The 24,194-nt window shown below is 39.7% G+C and overlaps 1 protein-coding gene across 1 annotated transcript in view; it reads right to left on the bottom strand.

The window, feature by feature from the left end:
* LOC135782842 (uncharacterized) overlaps window positions 1-19,973 on the bottom strand; it is a 74,170-nt gene extending 54,197 nt beyond the window's left edge. The window contains exon 1 of the mRNA XM_065293342.2: window positions 19,728-19,973. Coding sequence (XP_065149414.1) covers window positions 19,728-19,872 — 145 coding nt within the window. The 5' untranslated portion in view covers window positions 19,873-19,973. The remainder of the gene's footprint in view (window positions 1-19,727) is intronic.
* Between the last annotated feature and the right edge of the window lie 4,221 nt (window positions 19,974-24,194).

The raw sequence follows: 24,194 nt of genomic DNA, 5'->3' as shown, positions 1-24,194 counted from the left end.
GCTCTCTGCACTTGTGTGAGAAAGAGGCACCAAAATGCAGCAGATTATATTTCAAACAAAAGGGATAGTTTGCCACAGCTCGCATGAAACGCATAAAACTGAACAAATACGTAAGGATTACTACTACTTTAGTTTATGTTTAGACTTCGGATAGATGCGAGAGCGTGTGCCGTGCACGTCAGACAGAGAGAAGCGCAGCTGCTTGTAGCGCTGGATTTATTTCAGATGCTTGTCCAAGACGTGCGCATTAAGTCCATCTGCGTGCAAGAAGGAATCCTCTACAAGTTCTCTCGTGTAAAGTGAAGCCCAAAAACACCCATGCGAGGAAAAGCACGCAATGTGTATGTTAATGTGTAACTATAACAATAATAATAATAAATATTAATGGCATCGCATTTTTTTGTCTTTCAAAAAAAAGTAAAAATCGAGAATTGAATTGAATCGTGACCCTAGAATCGAAAATGTAATCGAATCGAGGATTTGGAGAATCGTGACACCCCTAATCTTTACCAGTATCGATATGCTAGTTTGATAGTGAGTACTAAAAGCCATCCTATTTGTTTATATTCATAGTAATAAAGTTAGGTGTATTATTACATGTGATTCTGACATGATGTTACTACATGCACCGCGCTCCTTCCACTCCGCTCGTCTCAGGTAAATGCTTCTTCCAGCAGAGCCGGTCGGCATCAAGCGTTTAAGTGTTTTGGGGTCGTGGCTTTAGAAGAAACCCAGAAGGGAGGGAGTGGAGTGAATGGAAAAAATTAGCTTAAAACCGTCGTGAGAGGTCTACAGACACTCGATTTTTATACTCTCTTTATTTAGAGTACTTACATTTTACTAAATACTTAATTATTGCTATATAAAAAACTTATTTAGACTTTTTTTAGACGTAAACCTGCCTACTCTACCTTTAAGGTGATACAGACCCCATCAGGCTATGGCATACGTGTCATTCAACCTATTGTAATTCAATGTACCATCACAATGGTCTTGAAAATATATTATGAAAGTTGCAAAACTACATAGTGTTGCTTTAAAGCACCTTTTGATTCTATTACAGCAGACAGTCTTTTTGGGTATGAGTTTATCAGCATGGCACATCTTGACTTGGCAAACGCTCCGAATCTGTCTGTCTGCGAGGGCATCTCCTGTGCACAGCACTCTTCAGATCACCCCACAATTGGATTCAGGTCTGGGCGCTGGCTGGTCCATTCCGAAACTTAAACCCATTTTTTAAATATATATGTAACGGGAGGAGGACACTGACCGTTTGACATCTTGTGAGGGTGGGTTAATGTTTATCAGGTGTGCATGTGTGTCTCCAAGCTTTTGTTCGCAGGTGTGTTCAATGTTGCTGATGAGCCAGGGGTGTAACATGATTGGAAGATTCACAGAATATAAGCGCCAGCATGCAGCCCTTTCGGGGGGGTTCTTTTCTTTGACGGAGAGGGGAACTGCAACGAGATAAGCTTCACCGCCGTGTGCCGATCGATACATGCAGTGACGACGATCGCGATTGACTCCGGGCAGCGAGAGGTCCACGAGAGAGAGATAAACAACGCGCGCTACTTATTCGTGTAGAGGGAAGTGTGAACTCTCCCCGGTTACGAAAGAGTGGACATTGATGTGTAACGATTTGGGACTGATTGCTCTTCCTCTGTTTCACAGATCTGTTCTACAGTTCCGGTTTCTCTCGCTGGCCATCGTGTCCGGGAAATCGTTGGAGCCGAGAGTTGCTTGTGTATCACTGTCATTGCCTCATCTGTAGCGCTTCCTTCCCGCACTACGAGTGCGAAGTGGGCGGGGCCGTGAGTGACGAAACTGTTGACTGTGTTTGACAAAACCCTGCTATTTAGACATTATGATTGTGACTTTGTTGCTTATGTAAAGTCTTCCTGATTTTGTGGGATATTGGCTGCTCGCCTGTGTTTGATGTATAATTGTGAATTGTTTTAGAGCTTCTATACTGATCAAACCAAATTAGTCATATTATTTCTAAATGTGTGGGGTTAATTTTGCAGTATTTACACCGATTTAAAATTTGTTATTTGCCCTTGCTGTGTAAATCTCACGTGTGACTGTTTGCCGTGTTATGACTTTATTGGTGTGATTTGTTGAGATAGCCCTTTTCATTCACCGTCTAACCAGGGGGCGCCAGATTGTGATAATTCCTTAACCCTTGAATTTGAATAACCATATATAATTCTTCCCCTTTTAAATTGTGTTTTATGCTGTTTGTTTGTTCTAAAATTGTGTATTAATAAATTTTGTACTTTTATATGACTTTTGGTGTAAGCCTGTTACTTGTGTATAACAAGGGTGAGGATCCCTGCATGTAGTTGAATTAGGTTCTCTACATATATATATATATATACAGTATTGTTCAAAATAATAGCAGTACAATGTGACTAACCAGAATAATCAAGGTTTTTAGTATATTTTTTATTGCTACGTGGCAAACAAGTTACCAGTAGGTTCAGTAGATTCTCAGAAAACAAACGAGACCCAGCATTCATGATATGCACGCCTCTTAAGGCTGTGCAATTGGGCAATTAGTTGAAAGGGGTGTGTTCAAAAAAATAGCAGTGTCTACCTTTGACTGTAAAAACTCAAAACTATTTTGTACAAACATTTTTTTTCTGGGATTTAGCAATCCTGTGAATCACTAAACTAATATTTAGTTGTATGACCACAGTTTTTTTAAACTGCTTGACATCTGTGTGGCATGGAGTCAACCAACTTGTGGCACCTTTCAGCTGTTATTCCACTCCATGATTCTTTAACAATTCATTCACATTTCTTGGTTTTGCTTCAGAAACAGCATTTTTAATATCACCCCACAAGTTCTCAATTGGATTAAGGTCTGGAGATTGGGCTGGCCACTCCATAACATTAATTTTGTTGGTTTGGAACCAAGACTTTGCCCGTTTACTAGTGTGTTTTGGGTCATTGTCTTGTTGAAACAACCATTTCAAGGGCATGTCCTCTTCAGCATAGGGCAACATGACCTCTTCAAGTATTTTAACATATGCAAACTGATCCATGATCCCTGGTATGCGATAAATAGGCCCAACACCATAGTAGGAGAAACATGCCCATATCATGATGCTTGCACCTCCATGCTTCACTGTCTTCACTGTGTACTGTGGCTTGAATTCAGAGTTTGGGGGTCGTCTCACAAACTGCCTGTGGCCCTTGGACCCAAAAAGAACAATTTTACTCTCATCAGTCCACAAAATGTTCCTCCATTTCTCTTTAGGCCAGTTGATGTGTTCTTTGGCAAATTGTAACCTCTTCTGCACATGCCTTTTTTAATAGAGGGACTTTGCGGGGGATTCTAACTGTCACAGTACTTACAGGTAACTCCGGACTGTCTTTGATCATCCTGGAGGTGATCATTGGCTGAGCCTTTGCCATTCTGGTTATTCTTCTATCCATTTTGATGGTTGTCTTCCGTTTTATTCCACGTCTCTCTGGTTTTGCTCTCCATCTTAAGGCATTGGAGATCATTTTAGCTGAACAGCCTATCATTTTTTGCACCTCTTTATAGGTTTTCCCCTCTCCAATCAACTTTTTAATCAAAGTTCGCTGTTCTTCTGAACAATGTCTTGAACGACCCATTTTCCTCAGCTTTCAATTGCATGTTCAACAAGTGTTGGCTTCATCCTTAAATAGGGGCCACCTGATTCACACCTGTTTCTTCACAAAATTGATGACCTCAGTGATTGAATGCCACACTGCTATTTTTTTGAACACACCCCTTTCAACTAATTCAACTAATTGCCAAATTGCACAGCCTTAAGAGCGTGCATATCATGAATGCTGGGTCTCATTTGCTTTCTGAGAATCTACTGAACCTACTGGTAACTTGTTTGCCACGTAGCAATAAAAAATATACTAAAAACCTTGATTATTCTGGTTAGTCACATTGTACTGCTATTATTTTGAACAATACTGTGTATATATATATATATATATATATATATATATATATATATATATATATATATATATATATATATATATGGATATGCTTTGGGTTGTTGTCGTGCTGAAAGATGAAGTTCCTGCTCATTTTCAGCATCTGGCAGAGGTCTGAAGGTTTTGTGTCAATAGGCTTTATGCCCAGCTGCACTACCTTCTGAACTTCAGCCAGCTCCTTGTTTCCTGTCTGCCATAATTGGACAAACTGATTAATCCAGGTTTGTCTGATTATTGTTGTTGTGACTGCTGAGGTCGGGCACACCTGGATCAATCAAAGTACTGTTAAAGTAATTTCATTCAGAGCAGTCTGCTCTCCAATAAGGATAGGTTTATGTTTCAGCCTGAAGTAAACAGTAAAACCACAGAGCACATTTTTCGGTAACACTTTATTTTACGACCCGCAAAGTACCGCATAATTAAACCGAATTTACAGCGTACCTATTTGTAACAACAGAGTACCTCTACAGTACGTACTTGTAGTTATAAGGGAATAATATTTTAAGTTTGGGGTAATAAGGGGGTAAGAATATATGGAAAATTATTCTCAAAGTATTTCATAACTACAGGGTACCTATTGTAATATTACGTGGTATGTATGACTTACGTCTATGGGTAATATGGTCTATGTGTAATATGTTTTTTTTTTTCATATTTGCTACTTACCTGATGAAGTGTTTTGTATAGCCTACAGTTGATGTCAACAACCCACGTCGGCAAATAAAATATAACACACAATAAAAATAATAGCAACTTGTACCTCTTTGATCTGTATGAGTTACCAGGTAACTCTTATATTTGCGGGCTATAAACTAAAGTGGGGCTTATTCCCCGATTGTTCTGTGTATGTACCGGGTAACTCTCATATTTGCGGGCTGTAAACTAAAGTGGTGCTTTGTTCACCTCTTGTTATAAATGTTATAGGGTAAATACCATAAACATACAGAATATTGTTATTTTTATTTTAAAACAACTTATTTCAAAACATCTTTAAAACACTATAATTAAGCCAACACTTAATGTTTATTATCACATAACTTTTATTTCAAATAAAAAGTCATGACAATTTTTCATTGTTTTTGCGGCTTGGCTTCCTCTGTTGGCAGGGCCGCCTTAACCTAATGTGAGGCCCTGGGGCTGAGGGGTTTTGGAGGCCCCCATCCCCTAAATTTATAGTCTTATTTTAAAAAAAAGTGTAATATCTAGGTAATCTACATCACAAAATGCATTAGTTTCTTTCAATACATACAACAGTGAGTTTTCCCTCTTTGACCCAGAAAACACCATAATATCATTATTAACATATCACTGAGCCCACTTGAGCATAAACACAAGACACTTTATTTAACAACCACACACAGCAACTTGTGGTGAAAATAAAACCAAAATGTATGAGAGTATATATGCTTATATATCTTTATGTTTATTATAGTTCTTGGAATATACAAATTTGCAGAAAATTGCCACTCACTAAATGCTCACCACAGTTTTAAAAATATAAGAAGTTAAAGTTAGTTTTAAAGTGAAAATGCATTAATGTTAACAAAAGATACGTCTTTATAGACAGAATCTTGTTTTTTAATCAGTTATTTATTTTGTAGGCTATTGAAGATATAGTATGCATTGTATTTAGTATTTATGCATAAGCATGTAAAACGAACACGTATGAATATGCACAAAACAGACAGGGAACATACCTGTATATAAGATCTTTAGATAAGGAGATTATAAATATGAATGGTGCGATCAGGGGATGATAATTTGAGATGGTCTTGTCGCGCTTTGACTTGCACATTTTCCGTTGCGTCGTCTTTCTAAACGAACAGATGTGTGTACTGTGAGCTTACATCGCGTCAAACTACATCGCTCCAGCTGCGCACTGATATAAACGCGAGTAAACTTAAACTTTATAACAACGAACAGCATTAATATGTTCGGGAACTCCTTTCTTTATTTGGCGGCCGCGGCACGTATCTTGCGCACAGTTGGAGAGACTTCTGCATGCCAGAGACTCAGCTGCACGAGCACAGAGAGAGCGCGCGCCCGCGCGAAAGAGAGAGAGACCTGCACATCAGTGCTTATTATTAAATTTCATAAATTACTCTTTCATTTGATGGTGGATTATTTCCTGTTTCTCTGTCACACTCAGGACAGGAATGCCAAGTTGACAACGCGCACTTAAATACATTACGCGGAATAGAAAAATCTGTTACGTCTGATATTTTATTTCACAGTAAGTTACCACGGACCAATCAGCAGCCATGTAACGTGCAGTTAGAGTGATTGACAGATAACCTGACAAGTTGCAAAACAATATAAACATGAACTTGGGAGGCCCCTGAACTTGGGAGGCCCCTGGGCTTCAGCCCAGGTAAGCCCGTGCATTAAGGCGGCCTTGTCTGTTGGTGTTCTTGTCCACTCGGATGATGAGTTGATGTCGTCTCACAAATGCTGTTCTGCATTACATATAAAAAACATAAATGAAAGCCTTCAGTAAATGTTTCTTCACTGTGCCTTGGCAGAAACAGAGTTTTCTGAGCCAGTTACGTTAATAACTTTAGGCTAACTTATGTGCTAGCTAACCTGCTACCGTTAGCTGGCAACTTTCTTGAAAAAACATTGTTTGAAATGCGTGAGTCATGTATTAACAAAACCAGTCACCTTATCCAACATGCTGTAGCGATTCAGCGGGAGGAGGGGAATAAAGTTATTTGAAACACTATAAACCTCCGACTGTAATACTACGGGGATTCCCAAGGGAATCTTAGATTTTAGCTAAAAAGGGAATATTATGTATAACTAACTGTAATTAATTATACAAGTTTATCAGGTTTTACCTGGCGTAGCAGAATTAATAATAACAATTAATTAATATGTTCGTCCACCGAAGACATATATCCATAATCGTATATTAACGTCTAAGAAATGTTAATTTCATGGCCTTTAAAATTAACCTTCTTACTGATATACAGTGCTACTCGCAGCGTGTAGCTGGATCAAAAGGCAGAAATAGTGACTTTAATTTCGTGAGCATTGAACACAGAAACAATTCAATTGTGAAAATGCAAAACCGGTTTATTAACTACAAAACGAAGTACACACAATGACTAACTAAACATACACATATACAATAACATAAAACATAGATGAGAAAGAAAAGACTGAAAAGCTATAGAGAGAGATAGAGTAAAAGATTGGCAATAGCACTATTGCTTAACACATGGGCGTCGGAAGCAAATGAAAAGTGGGTGGGTCCCCACGTAAAAGAAAAATACATTATACACAATAGATTACATTTTCATGTTTCCTTTTATTTAGCCTGAACATTTGATTTGCGTTTATTAAATAAAAGACAGTAGCCTATTGCGGTCGAAATTCTGGTAATAGCCCTTTAAATTTTTTGCAAATTATGACAGATGTCATGTTTCATCTTTCTCTGTGTCATTTTTTTCTCTGCTGACAGTAGGCTACAATGTTTATTTTTTATTTTGAGGAAATAAAAGGTAAGAAAAACGAATGTAGGTAAACTGATACAACTTTTAAATACCTTTTTTATTTGTTATACCCAATCTCTTTTTCTCTCTCTTAGAGAAATATAAATGTGAGATTCTGGAAATGAGATATCCGTCGGGAAACAATGCTGTCATAAGAGTTTGAGCATGTGTACTTCTAAAACACAATCGATTAAACATATGGATGACTTTATGAATTATCCGCAAATGAACCTCGCAAATAATAACAATGCGTGAAGACGTTAAACTCTGTGATATCGCAAATGAAAAGTAATTCCAGGCTTCTGTAAAAAAACATTAAAATTATCCAGCGATCGTGGCACCATAATCAAAATAAACTATTTTACTGCAGTAATAATATTTTAACGAGTAGCCTACACTTTTAACGTTTGAAAGGAACCACATTTAGTGCTGTGTTAATTATCATTAAAAGCAAAACGGGAGAGTCTCCGTGCCTCCGCGACAGACGCAATTCTTCTGGCATCTCTCCTCCTCATCTCCTCCTTTTTTCTTCTGTGTCTTGAACTTGGGGCTCGAGTCCGACCTAAGGTTCGAGCTGCCTTTAAGAACACCAAGCTAAGTTCGTTTACCGTTCATTATTAAGACTAATAATGGGCAGGCAAACTCGTGAAACAATGAAAGTAAAATAATCCGCTATAATATGGTTTTACAGGTCTATACAAAATATACTATAAATAAAGCAGTTATTAATTTTCCTAATGCATGGTTGTTTGACATTTACTTCTGTTTAAAACATTATACATTTGGTAAAGGAGGTTTTTCAGCACTTTGTTCGAACAGCAACTCAGCGACCACTCACCCCCCGCGAATTATGTTTAAAAGCTGAAACGGGTCCGCGGTGTAAAAAAAGGAAAGGTTAGGGGTCCCTGCTGTAGTGGAATGGATTTTGACTAACAGCGCTTTGATAAGTGAATGGACAAATGCGCTAAATTAGAGAAAAAGTGGGTGGGTCCATTATCATTGGTCTTAAAAAGTGGGTGGGTCCTGTCCCACCCACTTATAATGGTTCCGACGCCCATGGCTTAACATCTGCACAAACCATCGGAAAATCTCTAAGGATCGCCTTAATTTTCATAAGGGGTAAAGCTTAAACATCAGCGAGTAGAACAAGGTTAATACTTGCATTTGGCTCTTTGTGATGTAGTACGAAGTGTCTGGTGCGCGCGGGTGCGAGCAGAGAGAGAGAGAGAGAGAGAATCCAGGTGTGCTCGTAAGTCCGTTTGGTTGTTCCGTATGGCGGAGTGTTCCGCGTAAATTGTCCGAACTCGAAGTGCAAAGTGCAAGCCAGGAAATTACTGTCCCGAAGAGTAGGACAGGGCTCAGAGAAAAGATGATGAATCCGAGGGACTCTGGGTGAGTCTCAGCGAGTTTCAAAACTGCGCTGGCGAATTGAGCGATTGAGCGCTGAGCAACTGAGCAATGATGGCTTGGACGATAGGCCGTTTTGACCTTTCACGCGCCCAGCCCATTTTAGGCAAATGACCAATGTGCGAAGTGTTCGATCGCGCGGGAAACAAGCCTTTGTTCTTTCAGACATCACATTTGCGTAATTGCCAAATGATAAAAGTTTGTTTCGGCTTATGGTAATATGATACAGAGAAATGATTAGGAAATAAAGAGTGGATTAATTTGATACTAGACAAGACATGGGTTTAAGATCACGTTGAATAATAATTTCATACCTAAGATATGAACCATGCTACAGTGAACAAAATCTAACTAAAGTGTTAACACACAGTTACATCACACATACACGATCATGCAGTAAAGGGATATAAAATATATATACATTTAAACAGCTCATTGTGATCTTTAAATGTGGTTTCATCACAGACATAGTCTGTGCCCCCTGCTGTGTCTCTGGCTGTCGTCATTCGATCGGCTCTGATGGAACTCCTTTGAACCTCCTTTTACGACGGCATTTGTTTTAATTGTCGCCCACTTTACAGCCTTGATAGGTGATAGAGGAGACAGGGTTATCTAATTATCACAATTTTAGGGCTGTTACAGTCCAGACGCCAAATGGCCTCAAAATGACTCCGAGCCATTTGCTACAATGCGGATCCTGCTGACATCACTCGCAGCCGTCCTCCACAGTGTAGAACGTTTTTAAAACCTCTTAAAGAAATTTCACCTCAGGATCGCGTTCCAGCAAACCTCCTGCAGACGGCCGCGCACTCTACACCTGCGCAGTAGCCTACGCGTAGTCGTCTTTTGCTTTAGCGGGAGCTGATATCTGCTGTTGTTTCATTCAGGGCCGGGTTTCCCGATAACGATTGAACTTAGCACTTAAGAGCACTTTTTACGAGCTACTTAACGAACATTCGTTGTTCATTTACGTGCGTTTCCCAAAGATGCACGTGAAACGATCGCTCGCAGCTGGGTTTTAAGTGCTACTTATGAGTCGCTATCCATTTGTCATGTGCTGAAATGTCACCAATAGAATGACTTGAATTTGTAGATGAAGCTTGTTTAGGCTAATGATCTTCAGCCGATGTGCAGTAATATTTTTAATAATATATGTTCATTATTGTTCAATGACTTTTTAAATGTTATTTGTTGTTTATTTTCTATGTTTATTTATTATTATGGATTATTGCATTTTACCGTAAATATTTATTTGGTTTCTTTAATTAGATACCATTTCCCTTCAAAACAATGTTTAGATTAATTATAGCAGCTATCGGTATGAACCATTTATCAATTTGCTAAACCAACTTTTACCAAAATACAAAAAACTTTTACCAACTTGTACAAAATACGTTTTCCTTCTTTATAAATGTATGTTTAGCCATTTAAATTTGATTTCTCATTTGAATTTTAAATATATTATATTATATATTTAATATAAAATAAACAAAGAAGAACCCAATAAATAAATATAGCCTACATTGAAAACATTACATTATCGTCATTGCAGGAGTGCAATTTGCTGGTTGTCCTGTAGGTGACCTTGTAACTCTGTTGTCTTACGATGCACTTATGAATGAACGATTACTCCAGACCACTCGTAGATCTACGATGATTTTCAAGTGCAACTTAAGTTACGAAGCTTTTGGGAAACAGCCCGTAATTCTAAGATGATTCGTACGATTGTTTTTACGATCTACTTATCCTTACGATGCTTTTGGGAAACCCGGCCCTGGTTTGCCATTGCATAAATTATATTTGGCTGAAATACTTGTGTTAACAGTAAATAAATTGCAAAGCACCACTTCAAATATGTCCGCAAATGTAGGAGTTTCCTGGTAAATAGGGAATAAATTGTTATTTTTATTGTACTTACCTTAAAAAAAGATAACCACATTAAATCAGCTGGACTTTTGTTATTAAAAGCAAGTAATATAGGCTACTAAAATAAAAGTGATGTGCTGTTATATTTATTTGCAGATGTGGCTCGTAGACATTGACCGTATACAACATTCAGTAGTCAATATGAAAAATTCACAATAAAAAAAATAAAACATAATTTCCCCATAGACTTGCCTATACATACCACGTAATATTAGAATAGGTACCCTGTTGTTATAAAATACTTAGAGTATAAATAATATATAATTCTTCATATTCTTACCCCCTTATTACCCCAAACTTAAAATATTATTCCCTTATACCTACAAGTATGTACTATAGAGGTACCCTGTTGTTACAAATAGGTACGCTGTAAATTTGGTTTAATTACGCGGTACTTTGCGGGTCGTAAAATAAAGTGTTACCCATTTTTCACATGGCAACTAACATCACATCCTGTGTCACATCACAGATTTCTGGCTTTTGTCTGTTTTATTTAAACTTTAAACAGTTTGTGTTTGGTTGATTTGTTCTTTGTTGCAATTCTTTCTTTGTGTGTTGTCATTCTTTTTTTCCTATTGTCTCATTTTAACCCAATAAACTGAAGTCTTTATTTAGGCTATGGAATTACTTGATTTATTCATGTTCATCAGACTCAAAATATTACAGAGAACTTTACAAATGTAAATTATACACTTGATATAATGCACTGGTTATGAAGCTGATTGGTTGGCCATTCAAATGACCAGAATCCATCAACCTGCAAATCTATGGAGTTTTTTCTCTGCCACATTTATGCACACACAAGATTACATTTTGAGCTTTTGAAAGTGAATTTCACGCACATAAACTAAGATTTGTGGAGAAATATTTGTCCCGCAAATATAAAAGTGCTTTGTGTGAAGTTGTCTGAATGTGTTAAACGTGCCCTTTCATCTGCCCAAAGATCCACTTGCTCGCTTACTCTGCATGCAATAAGGTCCTTCAGCTCACTCGCTCAACCATAGACATACAACAAATAACTAGACCACACATTGGCTGCTTGGTTACTTGCAATAGAGAGAGCCTGAAAACAAATGCAAGTAAACAGTTTAGATATAAAACACAATCACTTTTACATTTCTCAACCAATTTCAGTGATTGATTTTTTTATCTGTGCACACTCCAAAAAATGCTGGGTTATTTTCAATCAGTGTTGGATCAAAGAGGGATAAACCCAGCCCGTTGGGTGGTAATTTAACCAATGCTGGGTTTTTCAACACAAATTGCGGTGTTGTTTTAAACCATTGTTGGGTTAATATAAACTTTTTTGTTAAAGTTGAAAATCACCCAGCCTTTCTTAGGGTGTAAAATGTTAAGAAAAAAAAAATATTATTTTATAAGGAATCATGATCGCATGCTTGTCATGTAGCAATTTGGCTGGAGGAGGCATTCCTATTATAATATAGCTTAATGTACATAAAATGAAATAAATTCTTTCCATTGTGAATATCGCTTTTTGTATTGTTAAGTTAACCCAAACTATTTGGTTTTCTTGTGCTTTCAGCAAAATGTGTGAGATAAAATTAGTTTTTAAAGCACTAAAATTAAATCATACATATAACCTGTTATGGGAATGAAGGACTCAAATGCAGGGATAGCAAAAAGTCACAGTTTAATAAAGCTGACCACAGGCAAATAACGGCACCAACAAAAACACAGATGAACGGAAAAATCCAGATGGCTGGTAAATAACAACTTAGTAGTCCTCTGTGGCAGAGTAGAACGAAAAGGGCAGCGGGATTCTCAAGGCACCCGGAGAGAGCGAGAGGAGGCCGATGCCAGCCAGCAGCACCACACAGGTACAGTACCAGTCTCTCTCGAGCCACAGTTCTGTGTATGACAAATAAACGCAGGGGGGTAATTCCAACAGCAACAATGTAATCCTCACACAGGAGACAGGACAAGACAGGGACTAGCAGATATAAATCCAGAACAGAGATGAACACGTCTGCATGGCATAACAATCTGACAAAGGACAAAGACAGGGCATGATAGATAAAGCCTAGGTTAATGAGAGAAGATGAGGAACAGGTGGAGAGAGAGAGTGGAAACAGCTGCGGCTGAGAGTAATGAGAGCGGGCAATGTGTGTGTGTGTGTGTGTGTGTGTATGAATGTGTGTGTGAGTGTGTGTGTGTGTGTGTGTGTGTGTGTGTGTGTGTGTGTGTGTGTGTGTGTGTGTGTGTGCGTGTGTGTGAATGTAGAGAAAGAGAGAGAAAGAAACTGGGCCATGACAGTGCCCCCCCACTAAGGAGCGCCCCCTGGCGCTCCCAAGGGGGAAGCCTGACGAGACCGGAGGAAATCATCAATGAGCGAAGGATCCAAGACGTCCCGGGGAGAAACCCAACTTCTCTCCTCAGGACTATATCCCTCCCAATCGACCAAGTACTGATGCCCACGCCCCCGACGACGCATGTTCAAAATCTTGCGGACTCTGTAAACGGGTGACCCCTCGATACGAATGGCGGAAAGCGCGGAGCGAGGGGACGAGCGGGTGGCAGGCTTAATGCAAGAGACATGAAAAACGGGATGTACCCGGCGAAGATTAGACGGGAGACGGAGCTGGACAGCGACAGGATTAATAATCTTAGTGATAGGGAAAGGTCCGATAAATCGCGGAGCCAATTTACGAGACTCAGACTGGAGAGGCAAATTTGCTGTGGATAACCACACTCTCTGACCCGGCAAATAGCGGGGGATCATAATTCGACGTTTATTAGCAGTAATGCACATGCGCCTACGAGAGCGACAAAGAGCGGATCTCACCCTTCTCCAGGTTCGTTTACACCGAGAAATAAATGTCTGAACGCTCGGGCATCTAGAGTCAACCTCTTGTGACGAGAATAAAGGAGGCTGGTACCCGAGGCAACATTGAAACGGAGACAGTCCCGTGGCAGAGGATGGGAGCGAATTATGGGCATACCCTGCCCCCGGGTAGCTGCTCAGACCAAGATGATGGGTTACGAAAAGCGAGACTACGTAAGAGCCGGCCAATGATCTGGTTGGCTCGTTCAGCTTGGCCACAAGTTTGGGGGTGAAAGCCCGACGAGAGATTGGCAGTGGCACCAATGAGGCGACAAAACTCTCCAGAATAGGGAGGAAAATTGTGGTCCTCTGTCAGAAACTACTTCAGAGGGTAAACCATGTAACTTAAATACATGATCGACAGCAATCTGGGCGGTCTCCTTGGCAGAGGGGAGTTTAGTGAGCGGGATAAAGTGGGCAGACTTAGAAAACCGATCAACCACTGTTAGAATGACCGTGTTACCGTTAGATGGGGGAAGACCGGTGATAAAGTCGAGCGCGATGTGAGACCACGGGCGAGTGGGAACAGGTAGCGGGCGAAGCAGGCCCGCTGGCGGGGCATTACCAGCCTTAGTTTGAGCGCAAACAGCACATGAAGCAATAAAACGACGAGCGTCTCGTTCTAAGGTGGGCCACCAAAAACGCTGGCGGACGGTCGCAAGAGTGCCCCGAACGCCGGGATGGGCAGCTAATTTAGATGAGTGTCCCCATTGTAGGACAGCCAAGCGTGTGGGCACCGGAACAAAGAGTAAGCCCTTAGGGCAATTTCGTGGCACGGCAACGCGAGATAAAGAGCGCTTAACCTGTCCTTCAATTCCCCATCCTGCGGCCCCCACCACGAGACCTGGAGAAATAATCTCCTTCTGTGACGCGGGGAAGGTCGAGGGATCAAGTTTCGGATAAAGCGACGATAAAAATTTGCAAAGCCAAGGAAGCGCTGTAACGAGACACGAGAATCGGGAGCCGGCCAATCAGTCACCGCTTGAACCTTAGAAGGATCCATACTAATCCCCTCTGCCGAGATAACTGAACCCAGAAACGTGACCGAAGATACGTGAAACGAACATTTCTCTGCTTTGACATATAGCCGGTTCTCACGTAAGCGTTGAAGCACACGGCGTACATGCTGAACATGAACCTGGAGGGACGGGGAGAAAATTAGTATGTCGTCAATATAGACGAACACAAAAATGTTAAGCATGTCACGAAGAACATCATTGACAAGAGCCTGAAACACGGAGGGGGCGTTGACTAGCCCGAAGGGGAAGACCCGATATTCAAAATGACCGAGGGGCGTGTTAAAGGCGGTCTTCCACTTGTCTCCTTCCTTAATACGCACTAAATGGTATGCATTGCGGAGATCGAGCTTGGTAAAAATCTTAGCTCCCTGCAGGATCTCGAAGGCTGAAGACATCAATGGCAAAGGATAGCGATTCTTAACAGTGATGTCATTCAGCCCTCGATAATCTATGCAGGGGCGGAGCGAACCGTCTTTCTTCTTTACGAAGAAAAACCCGGCACCTGCGGGAGATGACGACGGAACAATGGTACCCGCACTAAGTGAATCAGAAAGATAATTCTCTAGCGCCTCCCGTTCAGGAGCCGACAGAGAATAGAGTCTACCCCTAGGAGGCGTGGTCCCCGGTAAGAGATCGATAGCGCAGTCATATGGACGATGAGGAGGGAGAGAGGTGGCCCGTGAACGACTTAAAACCTCCCGCAGATCGTGATACTCCTCCGGAACTCCAGACAAATCACCAGCCTCTTCCTGAAAAACAGAAACAGAAGAAACAGGAGGGACAGCAGATACTAAACACTCAACATGACAAGACAACCCCCACGAAACAATAGAACCCTTAGACCAATCTATATGTGGACTGTGGCGTTTAAGCCAAGGATGACCCAGGACAATAGGGGTAAATGGAGAACGAAAAATCAAAAAAGAAATTGTCTCTCTATGGTTACCAGATACGGTAAGAGTCAATGGAACAGTCTCTTTCTGTACCTTGGGTAGTGAACTGCCATCTAAGGCAAATAAAGGAGTACTGTCACTTAAATGCATGAGAGGAATACCTTGTTGTAGAGCCCAATCCTCATCAATAAAATTTCCCTCTGCCCCAGAGTCGATTAAGGCAGAACTGGCAATAGATGAAGCAGACCAATGAAGCATGACCGGAAGTGACGTACAAGCCCTGGAAGGGGTTTTCTGTGTGATGGCGCTCGCCAGTAACCCTCCATCTACCGACGAGCGTTGCCTTTTACCGGACATGCAGACACAAAATGGTCAGCGGCTGCACAGTACATACACAGACGGTTAGAAATCCTTCTCTCCCGTTCCTTGGGAGAGATACGAAGACCACCTAACTGCATGGGCTCCGGCTCAGCTCCGGCGGAAACAGGCGCAGCCCTGACAGAAGAGGAAGAGAGAGCCGCTGTCTCCATGCGGCGGGCTCTGCGGCGGAGCTCAAACCGCTTCTCAACCCGAATGGCAAGAGCGATGAGGTCGTTGAGGGAGAGAGGAACCTCCCGAAAGGAGATCTCCTCCCGGATCTCCGAATTAAGACCCTCCAAAAACCGGGCCTTGAGAGCAGGCTCGTTCCAGCCACTGGTGGTAGCGAGGGTGCGGAACTCTATAGAAAAGTCAGGCACCGAGCCTCTACCCTGACGAAGGACGGACAGCTGACGAGAAGCCTCAGTGCCATGAGCAGAACGGTCGAAGACCCGGATCATCTCATTCTTGAACTGAGCAAAGCTGAGGACACAATCCGACTCCGCCTGCCAGTTAGCCGTGGCCCACTCCCGGGCGCGACCAGCGAGAAGGGAGATGACATAAGCGACCCTCGAGCGCTCCCTGGCATACGTCACTGGCTGAAGGGAGAAAACCACCTCACACTGAGTCAGAAAGGCACGGCACTGAGTGGGCTCACCCGAATAGACAGGAGGGTTGTTAATCCGTGGCTCCGGTGGAACATGAGCAACCGGTGAAGAGGCCCGCGGCTGGCGGATATGATGAACCTGCTGCGAGAGGTCTGACATCTGAGCAGCAAGCATCTCGACCGCCTGTCGGGCAGCGGTGATATCCTCCTCGTGCCGTCCTAGAAGGGCACCCTGCTGTTCGACGGCTGCCTGAAAGGGACCGAATGCCTGAAAGGGGCTGCTACCCGCTGAGTCCATGTCTGGTCAGATTGTTCTGTTATGGGAATGAAGGACTCAAATGCAGGGATAGCAAAAAGTCACAGTTTAATAAAGCTGACCACGGGCAAATAACGGCACCAACAAAAACACAGATGAACGGAAAAATCCAGATGGCTGGTAAATAACAACTTAGTAGTCCTCTGTGGCAGAGTAGAACGAAAAGGGCAGCGGGATTCTCAAGGCACCCGGAGAGAGCGAGAGGAGGCCGATGCCAGCCAGCAACACCACACAGGTACAGTACCAGTCTCTCTCGAGCCACAGTTCTGTGTATGACAAATAAACGCAGGGGGGTAATTCCAACAGCAACAATATAATCCTCACACACGAGACAGGACAAGACAGGGACTAGCAGATATAAATCCAGAACAGAGATGAACACATCTGCATGGCATAACAATCTGACAAAGGACAAAGACAGGGCACGATAGATAAAGCCTAGGTTAATGAGAGAAGATGAGGAACAGGTGGAGAGAGAGAGTGGAAACAGCTGCGGCTGAGAGTAATGAGAGCGGGCAATGTGTGTGTGTGTGTATGAATGTGTGTGTGTGTGTGTGTGTGTGTGTGAGTGTGGGTGTGTGTGTGTGTGTGTGTGTGTGTGTGTGTGTGTGTGTGTGTGTGTGTGTGTGTGTGTGTGTGTGTGTGTGTAGAGAAAGAGAGAGAAAGAAACTGGGCCATGACAATAACCTATAGCATATATACTGTATATATAAAACAACAATTAACAACATATGGATATTTTAAGGAAAATAAATCTTTCAGCCAATGCCTCCTCATGTTTCCCGTAGGAAACCTTCAATATGTCAATAAGTTAGCTAACCAACAAACTACAGTAAGACAGACAATTTAATATAATACGTGTAACTATTTTAAATATAAAAAACAGCAATATCTCTAAATAGCAATATCTCTAGCTATTATAGACCCCTTCAAGGTTTGTAAACATTGAATGATTATCGGGTGCACGCGCAGCATGGGGTCAAACTGTTATACTATCCTGGCTTTATAATTTAACCTAACAGGGCTTGAAAATTACGACTTACCTCAAATGAAGTGAGCACTACAAACACAAGCCTCTTTGATATTTGCATTGTCCCAGTCTGCACGTTAATTGCTTGCAGCCGCAGATGTTGTATTTTTTTGTTTTTGAGATTCTGCATGAAAAGCCCATGACGCAAGTAAGCATTTTTGACGATACCGAATAATACGCAACTCAATCTGCTATAATGACTTTTCTGACCCCGACATGCGCAGTGGGAACCGCCTGTGACGTGAACCGTGAAGGGGTCTATATACTATTAAGTAAATTCACTTTATAGGATATATATATATATATATATATATATATATATATATTTATAGGCAAAACTCAACAACTTTTCTTATGTTTGCCACCTATGCCCTCCCAAAAATCTGGCTTTCATTCAACAATGTTAAAATAATAAACTCCTTCATGAACTGTTAAGGCCCATTTGTGGGCACCCATAGAAAATATATGGAAAATGTCTATAATTCAGAGTAATTTTGTATTTGTTCAGTAACCAATAAATCAATAAATCCAACACAATGCAGATCATACAATAAAAGGATGAATTTATACAACATCCTCAATGTGACCCACATACTCCACACAAACACACGCATCCACAAACAAAGAATTTAATGACCTTTTCATGGAGCATTTAAAAAAAAATTAAAACAGCAACTCACACATAAATAAACATGATGATGCTTCCAGATAAAAAAAGAATTAGCTAAAGTTTTCAACTCATTCTGTAGCAGCACAATTGTACAGAGGTTTACTGTAACAGAGAGAAAATTTGATGTTTGTTGCGGCTAATAAATTATTACTTTCTCTCCTACTTTGTATTTTCAGTATAACATGGTGAGATTTGTCTGTGAGCATATTATGTCATCTTTACACAGTCGTACCCAACATTTTGTATTAAATCAACAATTTTAACTTATCATAAAATCTAGATCTTAAGACATTAAGTTTGTTACATGATTGAAAAAATACCATAAGTAAATGCATAACTTGAACATTTTTCCATTTATTAAAAAGCAAATATAAATATGACATTTATGTAATAAAAACTTAATTCTTAACTGTTGCTTTGAGACAGGACTGGTAGGTCACCTACAAACAAACCAAATGTTATAAATAGTAATGAAATCAAATGATCATAAGTGAGTTATGGCACACAATCAGAAAGGTTGTGTATCAAATGTTAAATGTGAGAGTTTTAGGTGGGCGTTAAGTTAAAAGTCTGACTTACACATGTCACTTCTGTGTGTCTGATAAAGTCCATCAAGACTTCCCCCTGCTAATAGTGATGTAGAGATGCAAGAATACAAACAAAAACATTTGATATTTGTTAAAATGTAACTTATAAACTTGGGTAACATCTACAAGTGAACATAAACAGATTTACATCATTGTGCTGAAGATCATAATTGTAAAGCGTCCTCACAGCCTCGTCGGTTTCACTCAGATCAGAGTTCAGCTTCAGTTTCCTGTTATAATGACAGAAAAACATTTTAAAAACACAAACACTGAATAAAGTTTACCTTCACTCTGTACTCGCATTAAAAATTTATAAAAGTGTTTTCTCTCATCTGTGTTGATCTCTTACCTTTGAATCCAGATACTGAGACTGATGATCAGACAGATGATAATAACTCCAATACATGAGATGATAATGTAGAGGTATGATACGTTTGAGGTGTGATGAGTTTGATGTGTGATCTGTTTGAGAGACTCTGATGTCTTTTCTGAAACTAACACAAGAGTCAAACAACATCTATCATTCAGCATTCATTGCTTTTACTAGTTTAACACAAAATTATAAAACCCCAAATAAAAGAAATGATGAACTAACCTGTTACTGTTAATATCCATCCTATTGCTGCTGTACTAGTGTAACATGAATAGTTTCCTGCATCTGATGCTTGTATTTGATTTATTTTCAATTCCATTGGAACTGCTGGATTAATATACATCCTGTCTGAGGTAAAGTTTGTCATAGTTTTGGTGTCATTTATAGTTTTGTTAGAGAATGAGGCTTGAGCAAAAATAATGATGTTGTTTCTTTTCCATATTATATCGTCAAATTGCAAACTTTTATTTGAATGTTCTGTATCATTACAGTAAAGTGTTACTGTGTCCCCCACAACGGCTGTTTGGTTAATTTGATGCTGAATCCTTGGCACACTTGTTTTGGAGAGATCTGAAGAAAAAACAAAACCAGTAAATGGTTATATTTTCTATAACTGTATTGGGCAGTAAATTTGAAACATTATTACACATCATGCAGTAGTTGCTATACACACATGCACATGTTCACTAACACATTTACTGACAAACAGAGAACACAAAACCAAATATAACGATCTACTAAACTGAAACACATTAACATTAAATATGTACCTGCATAAGTCAGTAAAGTGAAGATGACAAACGGATTCAGGTGAAGAATTTTATAAACATCCATGATAAGAAATCCCTTCCTGATCTCACGAGAACTAGTATATATTTTGCGAGTTGGCTAAATCGTATGAATTCATACGAAGTGAATCGTGCAAAAATGTACAATTATCATAAATAAAAGAATAACGAAACCCCACCCCTAACCCCAACGTCACTGGTGCAAAGGCAAATCATACAAAAATGTACAAATATGGTCATACAGAATACATACAAATTGCCATGAGTGAGATAGCGTTGGAAATCCAGTATAATTGGAAAGAGATGAAGCTGTCACACTTGAACATTTCTGATCACCTCAGTCTGTAGAGAGAAATGAAAGGGAAGTTGTTACGTGAGTACGGGACACCACTGAGAACCACTAAACAACATAATGATGATCAGAGTACAGCGTGTGAAACAGCTTGAGATACTCATTGTCTTCTGAATAAAATTTACCTGAAGAATATCAACAGCAGTTTAGTGCTGCACAATTAATCGCATCGCAATCGCAATCGCAATGTCAGCCTGTGCAATTATATGACAGCAAAATGTTGCAATTATATTAAATAAATCCATGTGTGGACTTGTAAACACCAACTTTCTGATAACAGTTTGATGATTTTCCTTGCTGTTTAAAAAAAAGAAAGAAAAACGAACAAAAAAGGTAGTGCATGTGTGACATGCACCTGTGTGGTGTGCGTCGTCACTTGTGTGTGCGCAGCGCGGAAATACCAGAGCGAAGATGGATGCAGAGGAGGTTGACAGTGATCTGGTAGCTAAAAAAAAACTCTACGTCTGTTGTATGGCAGTATTTTGGATTTAGGATTACTGACACTGAGCAGTTGCTACATCACGTGGCAATACGAAAACATTTCTAGTTTTACAAATACACATTTTAGCATTATCACTAAACTGTGTGTGGATTTTTCTTAAAACCCATCAAGTTGACTCATGATACCATTTATTATAATCGCAATCGCACATCGCAATATTAGCATGAATAACCGCAATGGGAAAAATTACCTAAATCGTGCAGCCCTACAGCAGTTTGTGTATTTTGTGTGAAACAGTTTTTTTTTTTTTTTTAAAGCAATAGCGGATCATGGAGCCTCTCAACAGAGCGGCAGCAGAAAGGACTGAATGTAATAGTGAAATGTCAGTTTTAAAAGTTTTAAGACTTAAGACATTTAGGGGTGGTTTCATGGACAGGGATTAGCTTAAAACAGGACTAGACCTTAGTTTAATTAGGAAATATAACTAGTTGTAACAAACATGCCTTACTAAAAACATTACTTGTGTGCATTTTGAGGCAAAACAAAGGGGACTTATGCATTTTAAGATATGTCAGTGCAGGTTGTTTTCATTTTGGACAGCTCTTACATTTATTTTAGTCTAGGACTAATCCTTGTCCGGGAAACCACCCCTTAAACTGTCATTTTCTCCAAATATTAATTCAGTATTACCCTATTTCTCAGAGATCCCCAAAAGATTTGTGTCAAGCCGTTCAACAAGTCTGCCTAACCCCACCTTTCGGTAGTCTACTCTGCTCTGATTGGTCAACTGACACAGTCTCCACACAGTCAAACAATAGTCCAACATGTATTGACCTAGTGCTAACATGACTTACTGAGAAGACATTAGCGACAACAATACACATCATTCATCATTAATCCAAGCAATAAAAACGATGACAAACACTAAAATTTTTACACTCATTAAAGCAAGTATATAAGCTAACCTGGGCATAGCAATATAAACAGTACTGCTACATGCATTAGCTGCATGCTAACGTGACTCACTGACAGTAGGCTATATTAACAGTTTAAACACCGACATCAATACACATCATTCATCATTAATCCAAGTTATAAAAACGACGATAGACACTAACATTTTTACACTCATTTAAAGGTGGGGTGCATGATTTTTGAAAAACACTTTGGAAAAGGGAGCCAAAACACACTTGTACCCAATCAGCAGTAAGAAGCGTGTTTACTAACCGACATCGTTGCCTGAGTTGCGTATATTACTGGACCCAGGCATAGGACACGTATTCAGATTTATGTACGTGAATTATCAGGAAAAATGAAGACACAGATAAACATCAGTGGCTTTCCCCAGGCATCGCTCTTCAGCGTCTGTTTATTAATATTTCCTCTACAGTATCAACATGTAAATAAACTTCTTCCACATATAACATGTGTCATGTCTCTTTCATTTCTGATCCATCTGTTTTACCATTTATGTTTTACATAACCAAAAATGCAGTAGCTGTACATATTTTGTCTCATTTCCCCCCAAAAATAAGATTCATCTTTAAATACAAACTTTTTATGTTACTTCAAGCTATGTCACTTAATACATAAAACATATAACATTGTATTGTTTTTGTCTTACAATACCATCTATACTTGTAATATTATTTCACATTTGGGATCCCTTTAGTAAGCCATTTTATTGTTTGCCCATGTGAATGTTAGCTCTTTACACTTTTAACTGCTTTAAGCGTAATCATCAAACTTAATTTATAACCCACAACACTTATTAATACAGTAATTCTTGTTTAAACATACATTTATCTGCCCTTAGTCGTACCATTTCCTAACACACATTTGATCTCATTGGACGCACATAACCACACAGTGTCAATCATTTAACTCAATATTTTTCTCTTTTAAACAACTAATTTGACGCCAATTTTTATACACCATGGAAATACATGTTTTACATCAGGATTAAATCATAACTTCACTTTTAGTACGTATTTACCTGAATTATCAGGAAAAATGAAGACACAAATAAACATCAGTGGCTTTTGCCAGGCATCACTCTTCAGCTTCTGAGGAAAGGCTCATTTTTCATCCTAATGAACTGCAGCGCCCCCTTTCTGTACAACCTGAACTTGAACTTCTTCTACTTAAGTTTTTAACAGTGACACTTAATATGATTGTGATGTAGCAGACAAAGCTAATGATAAATAAATACACAAGAGTTTGGTAAGTCCTTTATTTTTGTGGTTTTGCTTTAGAGGCAGTCACATGGAAGGTGCACATTCCATGCTAACTGCTAGCATTATAAGCATACAATGTAGAGGTAAATCTATCAAACATGTTTGTGTGTTAATGTAAATGTTTCTATGTCTTACCGGTGTTGTAGAGGCCTAAAAGGAGTGGCCGGCAAACAGGAAGCCAGTTTTATATCATCCTGAAGGGGAGGAGTTACCCAATTAACCATGCATGGAGTATAATATGTTGTGTGTTTATGATTTGGTGATTTAATAAAACATAATGCCTTCAGTTCCATGTAAACCTTGTATTGGGGGTGACTTGTAAAATGGAAAAATCTGTGATGTGTAAAATATAGTGCTATAACAAATGGAGTGTTATGATTGGTCCGTTTGAATGTGAAGGGCGGGAACCAAGAGTATAAAAGAACAAAGGAAATGGTGAAGGGATGAGGGGTGTTTGTTGTAACAGTAGCCAACAATTTGTTTAAACCTTTTTTTTTTGTGGTCAAATATGTGTTGAGGTTTTTTTTTTAGTTTATTTTGTTTTATTATTTTGTTTTGTTTGTTTAAAGTTAATTTTTCAAGTGATATTTCGCCTTGGCACCTAAATAAAAGTTTTTTCCTTGGACTATTTGGAGTTTTGCCATTTTCTTTACTGTCAGTCAGCCACTGCAAAGACCATCTTACCACAAATGGTGTCAGAAGTGGGATATGAAGTCTTTATGGAGTGACTGACAATACAAGACGAAAACTTCAAACCACAAGATGGCTACAAGAGAATATGAAGCTCCCCAAAGAGTTACCCGAGCCCACCCAGTTCTGTGTTCTGAAGGAGAGGAAGACACTGTTGAAGCTCAAGCAGGTGAATTGGAG

The sequence above is a fragment of the Paramisgurnus dabryanus genome, chromosome 15 (genome assembly GCF_030506205.2).
Source record: "Paramisgurnus dabryanus chromosome 15, PD_genome_1.1, whole genome shotgun sequence".
NCBI classification, from domain to species: Eukaryota; Metazoa; Chordata; class Actinopteri; order Cypriniformes; family Cobitidae; genus Paramisgurnus; species Paramisgurnus dabryanus.
The sequence above is the reverse complement of the archived record's forward strand: the minus strand, read 5'-3'. Positions and strand labels throughout refer to the sequence as shown.